At 43.0% G+C, this 14,038-nt stretch overlaps 1 protein-coding gene and 1 long non-coding RNA gene across 4 annotated transcripts; both read left to right on the plus strand.

The window, feature by feature from the left end:
- The first annotated feature begins 10,296 nt into the window (after positions 1-10,296).
- Positions 10,297-10,748, plus strand: LOC116355377 (uncharacterized). Its single transcript, XR_004204393.1, has 3 exons — positions 10,297-10,325; positions 10,432-10,503; positions 10,598-10,748. It is a non-coding gene; the product is annotated as an uncharacterized LOC116355377 (long non-coding RNA).
- A 505-nt stretch (positions 10,749-11,253) lies between these two features.
- On the plus strand, positions 11,254-13,057 carry LOC116355363 (uncharacterized). 3 transcript variants are annotated; one of them, XM_031798781.1, is made up of 8 exons: positions 11,254-11,400; positions 11,518-11,567; positions 11,689-11,758; positions 11,844-11,930; positions 12,024-12,122; positions 12,245-12,325; positions 12,431-12,535; positions 12,964-13,057. In XM_031798781.1, exons 1-8 carry the CDS (start codon positions 11,287-11,289, stop codon positions 13,048-13,050), a joined length of 693 nt encoding a protein of 230 aa, XP_031654641.1. In that variant the 5' UTR covers positions 11,254-11,286; the 3' UTR covers positions 13,051-13,057. The 3 variants fall into 3 exon arrangements, with proteins under 3 accessions (XP_031654641.1, XP_031654640.1, XP_031654643.1); XM_031798780.1 differs by having other exon boundaries at positions 12,697-13,034; XM_031798783.1 differs by lacking the exon at positions 11,844-11,930 and having other exon boundaries at positions 12,697-13,034.
- The last annotated feature ends 981 nt before the right edge of the window (positions 13,058-14,038 follow it).

Raw genomic sequence — 14,038 nt, forward strand, 5'->3', positions numbered from 1 at the left:
AGCCTATCGACCAAACTGTCGACCAAATGGGGTCAGCACTAGATTTACTATTAGGAGATAATAGGGTATTGCATGGGCAATTTACCTTCCTAGGAACAACATGCTGTAGGGGCAGGTTATAGATATGAAAGATATCACAAATATCCACATCTCTGCTCAATCTATTCCCTTACCTTGACTTTATTTCTTTTCACGGCATCCTGCTGCATCTGAGGCAGGGGATCCTTCTTCACCTTTTCCTCATCTTCATCATTCTGATTATCAACAAAATCTCTCTCAGCCGCATCACTATCAGTGCTCTGTTCAACTGTGGACCTGTTGGCACTGGTCCTCCTCTTGGTCTAAAAAGACAATACAGTCAATGACATACTGTATGTTGCCGTTGCTATACAGGCCTTTTGAGAAGAGCTACAGTAAACAATTGGTGATTGAATATTAAGAGATCGAAGTCTGTTGTAAGGACAATTTACCCTCCAACCGTCACAACAACATGTTATATGGCATATTGGACAGGTTTAAAGTGTGGACATGTAAGACCCCAGATTTCCCTTTCTCTCCTCAGTCTATTCTCTCACCTTAACTTTTCTCCTTGTCACAGCCTTCAGCTCGATCTGAGGCAGGGGATCCTTCACTTCACTATCTTCTGGATAGTTTAAACCCAGGATATCATTCTTCATTTTCTGGACTTGACCTTCCAAACTTTGATGATCATGTGGATCATCTTCATTTAAACTCTGATTGGAAGAAATTAGACCATTCTTTAAATGCTCATGGATATGGACAATATACCACAGCTAAGAGCTGTTCTTACACGTGACACAACGCACAGTTATTATAAACTGGTTACCAACTTAATTAGAAGAGGACAAATAAATGTTTTACGCTCTGATATACCATAGCTTTCAGCCAATCAGCATTCAGGGCTCAAAACACCCAGTTTATAATGGCCAATATATACAATTTTTTAACAGAACAGGTTTTCGCTATAAATACACATAGATTCTATTGCCTGATTTCAAGATTCGTAATTAATGCGTTCTGGAGTCACCTATTATTATTATAATTTAGGTAGAATTATGATAATAGCCTACTACTGTTATCTTTGCAAGGATCATATTTGATGTATAACAAGTCCCATAGGTTATTATAATGCATACATTTTTTTACAATATTAAAAATGATAATATTAGCGGCACATTAACGTTATCCCACACCGCCACCCAGCTGCCACTACTTGCGGCTCCCCTACAGTCGTGTCCTGTAAACCCTGTGGTTCCTGACGCAGCATAAAAAAAGACGGTGGAGCGGTTCCTGCACCACTGCATGGGGCTTCTCTGTTAGCAATTCATAGGCTTACCTTATTATCCTCCATGGTTAAAGTCTATGGCTGGAGCCTATATTCCCATCATGTAAAACTTTACCAAGTGATTACCAAAGAGATAAACTATCGCATTTTATACGGTAACTCAGCCAACGTCATAATGTGAATGCACTTTGACGTAATAAAACAACTTCAGGGATGATCTGTCAATCAATGCAATCAGCGACGCAATACTGGATCCCCATACCACTAAAAAGACCACTCGAAACAATAAATACTGGTGTATTAGCTACGTTTCCGTTTTTTTGTACAATAATGTGATGAGACAACAAATAAATAAGTAAACAACAGCCGTCACCAATGATGAGCAATACATAACATTGTAAATAACAATGCGTTTTTAACTGACTTGCCTCGTTAAATAAGGTTAAATCATTTTTAAAAATTACAACAAAAATAAATGCTGTAATTTGAGAAGAACGCTTGAGGGCGACTACGAACCAGTTTTGAATAAATGAGGACAGAAACATGCCATGTGTTGTTGGGTAAGAGGCGAAGTGTCATAGTTGAAATGAGAACAAATGGTGGCGCACGGAGAAATACACGTGGTTCACCCTGGTGGCAACAAAATAAACTTCAGAGAGACAGTTATTACAAATGATTCCAACTACATTGTAGCTGACATGAGCTAAACCTGAATTAACTGTATGATACAAGTATGTCATGGATGCAAACTGTAGCCCTGGCTAGCTACTGTGGCTAGCACGTTAGCTAACGTGTTACTGTGTAGCTACAACACAAGTATTCTAATCTTGAGAGAAACGTAACGTTGACTATTGTTGTCTGTGGCCCTGCAAGAATTATGGGTTCGATTCCCGGGAGCACCCATACGTAAAATGTATACGTGCATGGTCATTGCTTTGTCCCGCAACGAACTATTGTTGATACAGACGACTCTTTGCAGAAGCTTCCGTACGTGTCCTTGATCAACCAACTCAAACGAAAATAACGTTTCCACTTAACAGTGACATATTCAGTGTCTCTAGGAACAATACTTTGCGGGACGAAGCAAACATGATCTTAGCAATGTCGCTTTGGGTAAAAGTTATTACTAAATGGCTTATACACAGAACCAGTGCAGTGGTGGAAAAAGTACCCAATTGTCATACATGACTGAGTCATTTTCTATTAAGGTATCTTTACTTTAATCAAGTTAAAGTCACCCAGTAAAATACTAGAGTAATAGTCTAAAAGTATTTGGTTTTAAATATACTTAAGTATCAAACATGTAATTGGATAAAATATACTTATAAACCTATAAATAATTTCAAATTCCTTATATTAATAAGCAAACCAGATGGCACCATATTCTTGTTTTTTTCATTTATGGATAGCTAGGGACTCCAACACTGACATAATTTACAAATTAAGCAGATATAGATTAGAATGTTAGATTAGAACATTGTGCAAGGTTATTGTCCATTGTGCCAATGAAGCTGTTCTTATGCTACACCCTCGGGAGTGTGGTGTCAGGAAAATAACCTCACGCTCAACGTCAACAAAACAAAGGGAGATGATCGTGGACTTCAGGAAACAGCAGAGGGAGCAACCCCCCTATCCACATCAATAGGACAGTAGTGGAGAAGTTGAACGTTTTAAGTTCCTCTGCATACACATCACGGACAAATTGAAATAGTCCACCCACACAGACCGCATGGTGAAGGAGGCACAACAGCGCCTCTTCAACCTCAGGAGGCTGAAGAAATTTGGCTTGTCACCAAAAACGGTCACAAACATTTACAGATGCACAATCGAGAGCATTCTGTCAGGCTGTATCACCGCCTGGTACAGCAACTCCACAACGTATCACCGGGGTAAAACTACCTGCCCTCCAGGACACTTACACCACCCGATGTCACTGGAAGGCAAAAAATACCATCAAGGACAACAACCACCCGAGCCACTGCCTGTTCACCCTGCTATCATCCAGAAGGCGAGGTCAGTACAGGTGCATCAAAGCTGGGGACCGAGAGACTGAAAAACAGCTTCTATCTCAAGGTCATCAGACTGTTAACCAGCCATCACTAACATTGAGTGGCTGCTGCCAACACACTGACTCAATCTCTAGCCACTTTAATAATTACAAATATGGATGTAATAAATACATCACTAGTCACTTTAAACAATGCCACTTTATATAATGTTTACATACCCTATATTACTCATCTATATGTATATACTGTACTCTATACCATCTACTGCATCTTGCCTATGCCGTTTGGCCATCGCTCATCCATATATTTATATGTACATATTCTTATTTATTCCTTTACACTTGTGTGTGTATAAGGTAGTTGTTGTGACATTTAGATACTGTTAGATATTACTGCACGGTCGGAACTAGAAGCACAAGCATTTCGCTACACTCGCATTATTAACATCTGCTTACCATGTGTATTTGATTGAATGTTTTCCCCATAAAACCTACCACTGCTTTGATTTCTAATTTGATCAGTATTGGTTTATGCTGTGTTAAAATTTGTGTTTAAGCAATAAACACATTTAAAAAAATCCCTATAGGCTGTCTCATCGTCGTTGGTGATCAGGCCCTACCACAATCGTGTCATTGGCTAACTTAATGATGGTGTTGGAGTCGCAGGTGATACATGGAGTACAGGAAGGGACTAAGCAGGCACCCCTGAGGGGTCCCCGTGTTGAGGATCAGCATGGCAGATATGATGTTGCCTACCCTCACCACCTGGGGCGGCCTGTCAGGAAGTCCAGGATCCAGTTACAAATTGTTGCCTACCCTCACCACCTGGGGCCGGCTCATTAGGAAATTACAGGATCCAGATGCAACTGGTTTCAAGTGGCCAAGAGAACTCATGTGATATCCTACTGCTAACTAGTGGATGAACTGGGAATCAGACAGGGGAATATTTATATCAATGGATAGGTAGAGACTTCAGCTTTCTTCTCATGTGTATATCCTGTAAAACCAAAAACGTTGCACAAACCCCGCGCTTTTAAAATGGCTATGTTCTTATGGAAATGTGTACATGTTTAGAGCGAGTAATTGTTTACATATTTTATGTCAAACCTAGACTTTCAAACCTCTTATTCCCCAACAACTGACAATTTGGACCTCCACTGTATCTCGGGCTCTGTAATAGTCACATTGTTTCTGACGATTATCAGAATCCCACAGTTCTTAGCTTTCTAACAGTACTTAACTGTCGTTCTGCCCCTGAGCAAGGGAGGTAACCCACTGTTCCCTGGGCGCGGATGACGTGAATGTCGATTAAGGCAGACCCCGCACATCTCTGATTCAGAGGGGTTGGGTCAAATGCGTAAGACACATTTTAGTTGAATGCATTCAGTTGCACAACTGACTAGGTATTCACCTTTCCTTTTCCGTAAGCATGTTTCTGTAAGGACCGAAATGTACTTTATGAGGGCAGAATACAATATTATGCATCGTTTATAAAATGCCACCAGAGGGCGTCAGAGTTGAACAGGTTAAGAACAGCTATGACGACAGACAAACAGGTATTCGTTGGTAATAGTACTTTAAGGAATGAGCAGCAGTAAAAGGGTGACCCAGACTCACCCTGGTTCTTGAGGGTTGAAGACAGTGAAAATTGATCGTTAAGTAAATGGGACTTTTCAATTCTTGAATAAAAATCTTTAATGAACATGAATTTAAATACAATTGACTTGAGGATCAGAGCAGGCAGGCTAGCCCTGTGCCTCTACCTCTGCGGTTCATCTCAACCAAGAGGTTGTGTGGGTTGTCTTTCTCTCTGTGGGTGTGAATCACAATGAGCTCTCCCTCTGCCTGCCATTTGGCTGATCAGAAGCCTTCTGCTCTTTCTTACTCACATGAACAGGAGGAATGGCCTCTGGGGTAACCTCCTCCTCTATCTAATGCCTCTTCCACCTCCTCTTTCTGACTGTGTTCGACTGAGGTCACTTGTTCTCTCTCACTGGGTGTTGGATAGTTCCTCCTCCTCTGTGTCTTTGTGATGTTGGAGGGAGTTATCCTGTTCCGGCTCCCTCTAAGGGTGTGCACCGTAATCTCTTTCGGTGTGTTGAGGGGTTCAGTGGTTTTGGAGGGAGTCTGAAGTTCGATCTCTAGAGATGAGTGTGGGGTCTGTCAAATCAAATCAAATGTATTTTTATACGCTGATATCTCAAAGTGCTGTACAGAAACCCAGCCTAAAACCCCAAACAGCAAGCAATGCTAGGAAAAACTCCCTAGAAAGGCCAAAACCTAGGAAGAAACCTAGAGAGGAACCAGGCTATGAGGGGTGGCCAGTCCTCCTCTAGCTGAGCCGGGTGGAAATTATAACAGAACATGGCCAAGATGTTCAAATGTTCATAAATGACCAGCATGGTCAAATAATAATAGTCACAGTAGTTGTCGGGGGTGCAGCAAGTCAGCACCTCAGGAGTAAATGTCAGTTGGCTTTTCATAGCCGATTATTAAGAGTATCTCTACCATCCTGCTGTCTCTAGAGAGTTGAAAACAGCAGGTCTGGGACAGGTAGGACGTCCGGTGAACAGGTCAGGGTTCCATAGCCACAGGCAAAACAGCTGAAACTGGAGAAGCAGCACGGCCAGGTGGACTGGGGACAGCAAGGAGTCATCATGCCAGGTAGTACTGAGGGATGGTCCTAGGGCTCAGGTCCTCCGAGAGAGAGAAAGAAAGAGAGAATTAGAGAGAGCATACTTAAATTCACACAGGACACCGGATAAGACAGGAGAAGTACTCCAGATATAACAAACTGACCCTAGCCCCCCGACACATAAACTACTGCAGCATAAATACTGGAGGCTGAGACAGGAGGGGTCAGGAGACACTGTGGCCCCATCCGATGATACCCCCGGACAGGGCCAAACAGGAATGATATAACCCCACCCACTTTGCCAAAGCACAGACCCACATCACTAGAGTGTCTCATCACTGAGACAAGGCCGAGTATAACCCACAAAGATCTCCGCCACGGCACAACCCAAGGGGGGGCGCCAACCCAGACAGGAAGATCTCATCAGTGACTCAACCCACTCAAGTGACGCACCCCTCCTAGGGACGGCATGAAAGAGCACCAGTAAGCCAGTGACTCAGCCCCTGTAATAGGGTTAGAGGCAGAGAATCCCAGTGGAAAGAGGGGAACCGGCCAGGCAGAGACACCAAGGGCGGTGCGGTTCGTTGCTCCAGAGCCTTTCCGTTCACCTTCACACTCCTGGGCCAGACTACACTTAATCATATGACCCACTGAAGAGATGAGTCTTCAGTAAAGACTAAAAGGTTAAGACCGGGTCTGCGTCTCTCACATGGGTAGGCAGACCATTCCATACAAATTGAGCTCTATAGGAGAAAGCCCTGCCTCCAGCTGTTTGCTTAGAAATTCTAGGGACAATTAGGAGGGCCTGTGTCTTGTGACCGTAGCATACGGGTAGGTATGTACGGCAGGACCAAATCAGAGAGATAGGTAGGAGCAAGCCCATGTAATGCTTTGTAGGTTAGCAGTAAAACCTTGAAATCAGCCCATAGTGGTGTCCCCATCCCTCCTAAGGAGGAGCCACTGAGACATGTGATGAGGCCAAGGAAGATCACTCTGCAAGGACGGGATAGGACACATCACAACACTGCTGCTCATTCATATTCAAACACACCTCAGAGTACGGACACAAACATGGACGCCCCCCCCACACACACACACACACACAATGAACTTACCTGTACATATCAGAATCATACATTCGACAGCCACCTCTTCCCCCACATGTATTGATCCCCCACCTCAAACATGTTGAGTCAATTCCAGATGCTGGAATGGTGCTGGAATGCAGGTGCAGTAGGGCCTAGTATGTAATGATGTGATACCATGTGTACCCCATATTCTGTGTTTGTGTTGATGTTTTTTTATTTTATTTAAACAGGGAGTCACACTGAGATTAAACATCCATTTTACCACAGTGCCCTGTAAAAGCTGTAAAAGTTGAAGTCATATTGAACAACTACCAGAGAGAACCTTCTCTACATAGGAATTGCATACCATATTTTTTTCCATACATCAAAATAATACTTTATTATCAATCAGCAATTACTTACTTAGATAAGGCCTCAACAAGGCCCCAGTTAATGGTTGAAAATAACTAATTTCAGTGCCAATGAGTTACACTGAGTGTATAAAACATTAAGAACACCTGCTCTTTCCATGACATGCTGACCAGGTGAATCCAGGTTAACGCTATAATCCCTTATGGATGTCACTAGTTAAATCCACTTAAATTAGTATAGATAAAGAGGAGGGGAAAGGTTTAAAAAATATATTGTAAAAGCTTGAGACAATTAAGATATGGATTGTGTATGTGTGCCATTCAGAGGGTGAATGGGCAAGACAAAATATTTAAGTGCCTTTAAACAGGTTATGGTAGTAGGTGCCAGTGGTACCAGTTTGTGTCAAGAACTGCAACGCTGCTGTTTTTTTAACGCTCAACAGTTTCCTGTGTGTATCAAGAATGGTCCACCACTCAAAAGACATACAGCCAACTTGACACAACTGTGGGAAGCATTGGAGTCAACATGGGCCAGCATCCCTGTGAATGTTTTGTACACTCAGTACATTAATAGTATTGGTACGTGTTCTTGCCATAACCTGTAAAGCTGGAGCAGACTGCGAGGCAGGGGGAGGTGTAGGTGATGCCGTTGTCTGAACACTCAGGGTCCCACTCCCCAGCCAAGCAGTAGCAGTCTCTGTTACACTCTGACAACAGGCTGCCATCGTACACCAGGGGACCTGGGGGACAGAGAAAATTGCTGGTAATAATGATGTTTAAATAATTGTTGCTGAACTATCATTGACACAGGCACAGTGACAAAACAGCCAGGAATCCGGGCTCAGTAACAACCATACTGAATATTCCCACAAGAGGGAGCCCCGGCACAAGCCCATGTGTGTTTTGGTCTAGCTCTCCCTCATATTCCACTGATCAAAACTTTTGTTTTTATCAACCCACCAACCAACCAACCAATCAGATGTCATATTTACCCGTTGTAGGACATGGTCAGACCAGCCACCTGAACGTTGTCACACTTAGTGCCAGACTGCAGAGGGAGGAGATAGGCCATGAAGGAGGTGACGAAAGACAGCTGGGCTCCAGACACAACGCCAAGCTTATACCTCTTCATCAGTAGACCTCCCAGGAATATCCCCACTGCACCCACAGGCAGGTTCAACTCACCTGGAAAAGTTATACTCACACGTCTTTAGTGCTACCAGTGTGCTGGAGTTTCATTTCCACTCATGTTCAACAAACCTACAGGGGATGGGAGAGAACAAAAAAAGTGTATTTAATGCCATTCAACATCAGTGCTGACAGGAGGGAACATTTCAGTTGGAGCATGTCCAGGTTTCTATGGCTTCGTTGAGACAGGCAGCCCAATTCAGTCATTGTTTTGAGTAATTGTTGTAACTTTAATGTGTTCATGTTTAAGTTAATTCATTGAGCTGTAATTAAAGATATTTCTTTACAGTTATTTACATATGTAATTGTATTGGTTAGTATTGAATTACGCTTTTGACTGCAAGTTCCAGAATGCCTTGCGACAGGAATGAGAGTGAGAACGCGCAAGTTATGTGCTGGTGCAAAGTGATTAGGCTGACCTTTCCGCTAGCGTCTTACCTGCATTGCTCTGTAGAATCTAAAGTTCTTAAATGTAACGTGAACAAGTAATATTACTAAAAGAAGCGTTCATATCCACCCCGACGTCCCCAGTCATTACTTTGAAGACAGTTATTCTAAAAGTAATTGCTCTTTTGACCAATCAGATATGCTCTGAAAAAGAGCTGATGCGAAAATATCTAACGTGATAATTTTCCATCATTATTCAACAGGCTAATGGGTCTCCAGTTGTCTATATAAAGAGTATCCTTATTAAGTTTGGGTATCAAAGTAATTACACCTTGTTTTAAGGAAGCCGGTAACTCCCCATTTTCTATTGATTCGTGAAACATAGCAAGAATGAAAGGAATCAATTTATCATTGAATGCTTTATAAAACTCGCTTATTAAACCATCATTTCCAGGGGACCTATTGTCCTTAAGGCTTTTAATACAGTCTTTTATCTCAATTTCAGGTAACTCATCACAAAAATCCCTGAAATCATTATCTATCTTAGCAATGTTTGCAGCACGTCATGCTCTTATCAACTGAGCTACGAAGGAGCACGTCGAAGTCACTAGAATGATGACAAGCAATTTTAAGGGATTCTAAAGGGAATCAGAATTCCAAACTAATTTCTATGGCAACACAGTTGTCAATTTTGTAAACAATCATTTTCGAACGTGTGTTGCCAAGAGACATCTAACCGACGTTCTATGGAACGTTTTCTGTGCGAAAACAACAACTTTGCTGCTGACAACAAACTTGTTTGATTTTTGAGACCTGAGAACAATCGACTGGAAAATGCCTGGGTGCTTTTCAAGACTGGCGGAGAGAGTGCGTGGACGTCGGCGGCCTACTGCGTCGACAGGTTGTTCAAATTCATTTGTGGCTTGTTTTTCTTGTCTTTTTCTGTTTTGCAGGGTTCGTGATCGTCGACAGGTGGACAGCGACTTCGAAGAGGGTATGTGGAGTTTACAACTCTTATTTTACTACATTTAACAATGTCATTATAATTTGCGAAATGTTGTGTATTTCTATCATTCAGACTTGGCAAAAATGCTTGTGCTCGAGATGTTGTAGCTTGCTAGCTAACATTAACTTTAGTAACTGTTGCTAAGCAATCAACTTTTGCTACCTAGCTAGCTAATGTTAGCAATCTTTATTTTATATTCCAATGTTCCTCATTTTAGAAACAACTGTCCTGGATGAGGTCCAGTTGGATGTGCCATTGGATGATGTGCTAGATGTTCCACAGCTGCCAGTCCTCCTTGATGTCCAGAATGCTGCTATCATCCTTGAGAATGTGCCAGATGTGCAGACTATCCTTGAGGTACAATTTTCTGAAAGTTTGGGGTTTTATGTTTGAAAAATATCCCAGATGTTCAAGGTGAGTCTCTTTAACATGACACAAATCTCTTGCCTGCTTTCTGCTTTAGGAGGCCACTGGCAATTGGCAGTTGATTCCGATTAGGTTCAGCCCCCAGTACTGTGGGCCTGTTGTGATCAGGGTAAGAGACCCCCCCCCCCCACACACACACACACACAGTCACATCACTGTTACAATGTTTACTGTTTCCAACATGAATGTATTGTAATGTGCAGAACAATGCCGGTCCGGTGGTTAAAGCTTGGAGAACTTTCCAGTTCATCAGCTCCATCATCACCTACATGCGTGGGGGATCCCAGGTATGTGTCTTTGTAACAACCTAATCATAATCTATATTGTCAGTCATTTGATCTTGATGGAAATGTGTCACAGCAATTGCCGAAGTGGTTTTGTTGATGTTGTCTTGTTGTTTATCTCAACAGCAGGTGGTGGTGAGGATGTACCACGTGAGTAGGGTGAGAGGCCTGGAGACTCAACTGGTGTGGGCCATCTCCAAGGAGACAGCCAGGCTTAGTCCAGTGGGCATCCCCTACTGTGCCACCAAAGTGCAGTCCATCACTTGGATCCAGGTAAGACGTAAATACTACTGAAATAGTATTAGATTAGGCTTTTCTTCACTTATTCCATTTGGCCTTAATATGTATTCTCTCTTTGTCAGCGTGTGGCTGGCAGGGTGACCCACTATGCGTCTCACCTCCGCCACGAGACGTCTGTGGACGCGACGCTTGGCTGCTACCAGGTAAATAAACGATTTCCAATGTATATAGACTAGACATTACTGGGCATTTTTGCATTCGATTTGGTGTGTTTTCTAATAACGTGTGTGTGTGTGTGTGGTAAACCGGTGTGCTGTGTGTGTTTTGAGCAGCAGACTGATGTCTCAGTGGTGTACGCCACTCTCCACATGGGGCTGGACGGGCTTCTCTCCTCTTCAGCGTGGTCGGAGGCTGCCTCCTTCTCTACTCCCACCACTCAGCAGTTCAGTGACCCAGAGCCTGAGGGCCACAACTGCTATGAGGTCAGACGTTACACACACATACTATTGACTAGGAGCATTAAGATCCTTCCATTGACCGATTGTTTGTTATGTCATTGCACTGGTCACTGATTTTGAATGCTTGTTTTGTTGTCGTAGGGCTGGGAGGAGGACCTGCTGCCTGAGGAGAGGGAGGTTCCTCTGCTAAAGTGAGTTCCTCTAAATGTCTGTGTAGTCTGAGCTTGTCAAATGCTGAAGGATAGTGGTCATAATGTTGTTATCCCCCATTGACTCTAATGGTTGACATGCTTCATTCCCTCCCTTTCACAGCCTCTACCTTACCACCAAGAGAGTGGAGGACATCGTCCTGAGGCTCGTCTCCTTGCGCCAGGCCTTCACTGTGAGTGGACCCACTGTTCTTTTTGTCTCTGTGACTTCTTGTTCTGTCTCCAAGAGGAAGAGGTCTCACCCTAACTCTTCCCTAGACCCTGCTTGGTTCCACCCTGAGCAGGAACCATCTGTTTGTGGCAGGAAAGGCCCTCCTGGGCGGCCTTGTTCAGGCCAACCACATGGTAACTCACTAACTCATTCTCTTTCAAGGGAAAGAGAGCGTCCCTGAGGGGAAATGTGTTCTGTTCACTAAGATGCTCTTTTCTTTGTCATAGGACGAGGCCAAATTCATCCGTACCTATAACGACTTTGTGGACTACCTGAGTGACCCCTCCAAGCGGAATGACATTGAGAGGGAGCTGGCTGAGGCAAAGGTGAGTTCATTAACTCTTTCAAGTCTCACTGAGTTCTTCCACATGCATGTCTTTTATACATCACAGTAGCTGATCTATATGAAATCATTCCTATTTTCTACAAATGTGTTTTCTTGTCCTAGATCCATCATGTGAACATGATAGATGTCCTCTTTGAGCTGGTGCTGTTTGGGATGATGACAGCTCAGAAGTCCCTGATGGTGGTAAGTAGCATCTCACTGGAACATGTTTTGATATTGCTCTATTAGCAGTTTCACTTAAATTCCTCATCTCTTCTATTCTCTTTTCTCCTCCTTTGTTTCTTTTAGCACCCTGGTGGGTTCGTGGAGCGTCTGTACGCTCTCCTGTCCTCCTTCCTGCCCACTGCTGCCAACATGGAGCCAGAGGCTGATAGAATCCTACTGCTGCTCAATGTAAGAGTCAAGAGGTTACTTCCTGTTTACTTCCATATTCTTAGTGTACTTCCTTTTGACTTCCTTATTCATGGTTAACCAGCTTTCAGTATTTCTAATTGTCTCTCTCCTCTTGATAAGCTAGTAACTCAGAGCCATTTTCTATGTGTTGTTCTCTTCAGGGCGGACTGATGGCTCTGCTAGATGACATGTTTGGCCAGCAGCTGGCCTGGTATTTTAACTCCGAGTCTCTGGTCACTGAGCTCTCCATCCTCCTGGAGTACCACTTGGAGAACCTCATGGCCAGCATGTAGTCCTACTGCAGGGACCATACTCCTTTCTCCTTCTCTCTCTCTTTTGAAGGAATTGAGGACTTGAAGTGCTTTGTTGAACCCTGATTAGTTAACACCCATTAATTTAATGTATTCTCTTGTTTTCTCTCCCCACAGGATTATTGTGACACTTTGCCACCCAACAGGGATCTAGACACCAATGCACTACATTACTTTGCACTGAATTTGACATTTTTTAAATAAAATAAGTTGTAGTTCAAAATCATTTTTGTTTCTGTCTTTTCATCTATTTGATTTTATGACCATTTCCTCTTCCTGGAGGTATAATGCATATATTAGAATATTACATGAACAATGATGCTTTATTATCTGCATATGGAAATAAAAAACAACGTTTAGTTGATTTACAGATACTACAGGCCCACACTTTATATGGTTTTGTACAGTGGTTTGTGATACTGGGGCGGCAGGGTAGCCTAGTGGTTAGAGTGTTGGACTAGTAACCGGAAGGTTGCGAGCTGACAATCTGTAGTTCTGCCCCTGAACAGGCAGTTAACCCACTGTTCCTTGGCCATCATTGAAAATAAGAATTTGTTCTTAACTGACTTGCCTAGTTAAATAAAAAAATACTGTACTATTTAAAAACATGTAGGATGACATACACTGAGTCCACAATAGACTAGGAACATCTTCCTAATATTGAGTTGCACACTCTTTTCCCCTCAGAACAGCCTAATTTCCTCTCGGCATGGACTCGACAAGCTGCCCTAAGCGTTCCACAAGGATGCTGGCCCATGTTGTGTCAAGTTGGCTGGACGTCTTTTGGGTGGTGGACCATTCTTGATACACATGGGAAACTGTTGAGCATGAAAAAACCAGCAGTGTTGCAGTTCTTGACACACTTAACCCGGTGCGCCTGGCACCTACTACCATACCCCGTTCAAAGACAGTTAAATCTTTTCTCTTGCTGAATCACCCTCTGAATGACACACACAATCCATGTCTCAATTCTCTCAAGGTTTTAAAATCTTTCTTTAACTCCCCTTCATCTACACTGATTGAAGTAGATCAACAAGTGACATCAATAAGGGGTCATAGCTTTAACTTGGTCAGTCTATGTCATGGAAAGAGCAGGTGTCCTCAATGTTTTGTATTATCAGTGTGTGTAGTAACCTGGTACAGTATAAAGTATACCACTAGAGGGGATTGCTTCAGTCTTGAATGTTACTTC

Source organism: Oncorhynchus kisutch, linkage group LG20, assembly GCF_002021735.2.
Source record: "Oncorhynchus kisutch isolate 150728-3 linkage group LG20, Okis_V2, whole genome shotgun sequence".
Classification (NCBI taxonomy): Eukaryota; Metazoa; Chordata; class Actinopteri; order Salmoniformes; family Salmonidae; genus Oncorhynchus; species Oncorhynchus kisutch.